General features: G+C 67.2%; 1 protein-coding gene across 2 annotated transcripts in view; it reads left to right on the forward strand.

Moving 5' to 3' along the window:
* Positions 1 to 1920, forward strand: part of REEP6 (receptor accessory protein 6) — a 7521-nt gene extending 5601 nt beyond the window's left edge. For both annotated transcript variants that reach the window (XM_026864963.1, XM_026864964.1), the window contains one exon: positions 1783 to 1920. In XM_026864963.1, the coding sequence (XP_026720764.1) occupies positions 1783 to 1911 (129 nt within the window). In that variant the 3' untranslated portion in view covers positions 1912 to 1920. The remainder of the gene's footprint in view (positions 1 to 1782) is intronic.
* The last annotated feature ends 403 nt before the right edge of the window (positions 1921 to 2323 follow it).

A 2323-nucleotide genomic window follows, 5' to 3' on the forward strand; every position in this document is an offset into this window, starting at 1 on the left:
AGTCTGGAGAAGAGGAGGCTGAGGGGAGACCTCCTGGCCCTCTGCAACTCCCTGCCAGGAGGGGGCAGAGAGGGGGGATGAGTCTCTGGAGGCAAGGCCCCAGCGCCAGGCCCCGAGGGAATGGCCTCAAGCTGCCCAGGGCAGGGTCAGGCTGGCTCTGAGGAAGGATTTCTGTGCAGAAGGGGCTGTTGGGCGTTGGAATGGGCTGCCCAGGGCAGGGGGGGAGTCCCCGGGATCCCTGGGGGGGTTGAAGAGTCGGGCTGAGCCAGCGCTGAGGGGTCTGGGGGAGTTGGGAAGGGTCAGGGTGAGGGTCATGGTGGGGCTGGAGGAGCTTCAAGGGCTTTTCCAACCCGGATGATTCTGGGATTCACCCTGAGCAGAGGCGAGGTGCCCCCGCCCTGGCCATGGGGGGTCCCTAGCCCCTGGCTGGGGTTTCATCTGCACTGTCACCTCCACCCAGGGTGACTCCGGTGGCCCCTTGGTGTGCGGGAAGCGGGCGGCGGTGGCCGGTGTCCTGTCCTTCAGCAGCCCAGACCCCTCTGACCTTTTCAAGCCGCCGGTCGCCACCTCGGCCGTGAAACACAAGAAATGGATCCAGAAAACACTGCGGAGGGGCTGCTCCTCCCCGCGGCCCGGGCGCAGGGGACACACAGACCACCCCTTCCTATTTACACAGGTTGGATTTTAATTCTTAATACTGTCCAGAGTCCCGGTAAAATAACATCCTTAGTACATACATACAGCGACGGGGGGAGCGGGGCAGCGCGGAACCCGGCAGGATTGTCGGCAGAGGAGGGCTGAGCCCGACAGGCACGCGCGGAGCAGAGACGGGCAACAGCGGAGCTGGGCAGTGGGGCTTGAACCCGGGGCCGCAGCCGAGCGCGTGGGGTGATGTTGGCCCTCCTGGCACATCCTCGGCTCGGTCACGGCACTCGGGAGTGGGGACACACGCTGCCCCCCAGGACTTTGCCCCTTTTTCTTCAGCCCCGGGCACGGGTCCTGCTATGCTGGCCGCAGCCCCCCAAGCCACTGCTGGAGCCGAAGGTCCCCCAGGACATGTCCACCCCCACAACCCCCTGCATGTCCTGGGGGACCCCCCGCATGTCCCCACAGCCCTGGTGTCCCCCTGGGTACCCCACTGTGCAGCCCCATCGCCCCCCTCCATGTCCCCACAGCCCCCCGGGTGCATCCCCATGTCCCCATATCCCCGTCTCTGTCCCTGCAGCCCCCCCACGGTGCTGGTGTTGGGGGGGCCCATAGGTCACCCCATCCAAAGCGGGCAATGAGCTGTGGGGTGGGAGGGCTGGGAGACACCTGGGGGGGGTTGGGAGCACCTGGGCTGAGGGGTCCCTCCGCAGCCTGTCCGCTCCCTGGGCCGAGGCGCTTCCCACACACCCCAACCTCGGCAGGAATGGGGGCGTCCCCGGTGCTTTGGGGGGCTGGGAGCCCCCACACTTGTGGGCGTAATCCAGTCCTGGATGGACTCGTGTCCACAGCCCGCGGGGATGCGCCGGGATCCTGCCTGCGAGCCAGGAGGGGGCTCTTTCACCCCGGCGGTGGGAGGCTGGGCGGCTGCGGATGGGGGGCGAGGGGCCCCAGACCCTTCCCTGAGGGTTGGGCACCCCAGTGCCAGCTCAGCACCCCGTCCCCTCCCAGGGCAGCTCCCCAGCATGGTCACACGACCCCGGTGGGGCCCCTGCCCAGCTCCTCCCGTGCCTTTTCCAGGGAAGCCCCACGGCTGCGGGTTACCACGAGCAATCAGCCGCAGACCTTAATTAGGAGCCTCCAGCAGCACAAATGGGGGATCCTGGCCCCCGTCTCCCCACAGCCACGTGTTCTCCTGCCACGGAGCCTCTCCCTGCGTCGATCCAGCTGCGCGTTCCTGTCCCCCCGTTAATAAATGAGCTGTGATTGCTGGCAGAGCCGGGTGTTGGTGCTGAGATGAGCTGCAGCGTGTGGCAGAGACTTGGCGTTGGGGCGCGGCATCCCGTCTGCCCGCCGTGCAGGATCGGGGTTACCTTGTCAGGGACAAGGAGACATGGGGACACGTGGCCACCCCTCAAATTGTCCCAGGGTGTCCATCAGTGGGAGGAGATGGCCACCGAGACTCACCCCAGGTCAGGGCATCAGCCCCGGCCCCAGTGCCCAGCGGGTCCCCCCAGCTCTGCCCAGTCCTCGGCGCTGGGACCTGTGAATGCTCCAGGACAGCCGGGGTAGGCAGTGGGGTGAGGTGACTTGCCGGTCCCCAGCTGTCCCGTGTCACCGTCCCCCTGCCCAGCAGAGTTCTGGCCAGGTCCTGTGGGGCGGGGGGGTATCGGGGACC

Source organism: Athene cunicularia, assembly GCF_003259725.1.
Source record: "Athene cunicularia isolate RWA chromosome 28 unlocalized genomic scaffold, athCun1 chr28_part1, whole genome shotgun sequence".
Taxonomy (NCBI): Eukaryota; Metazoa; Chordata; class Aves; order Strigiformes; family Strigidae; genus Athene; species Athene cunicularia.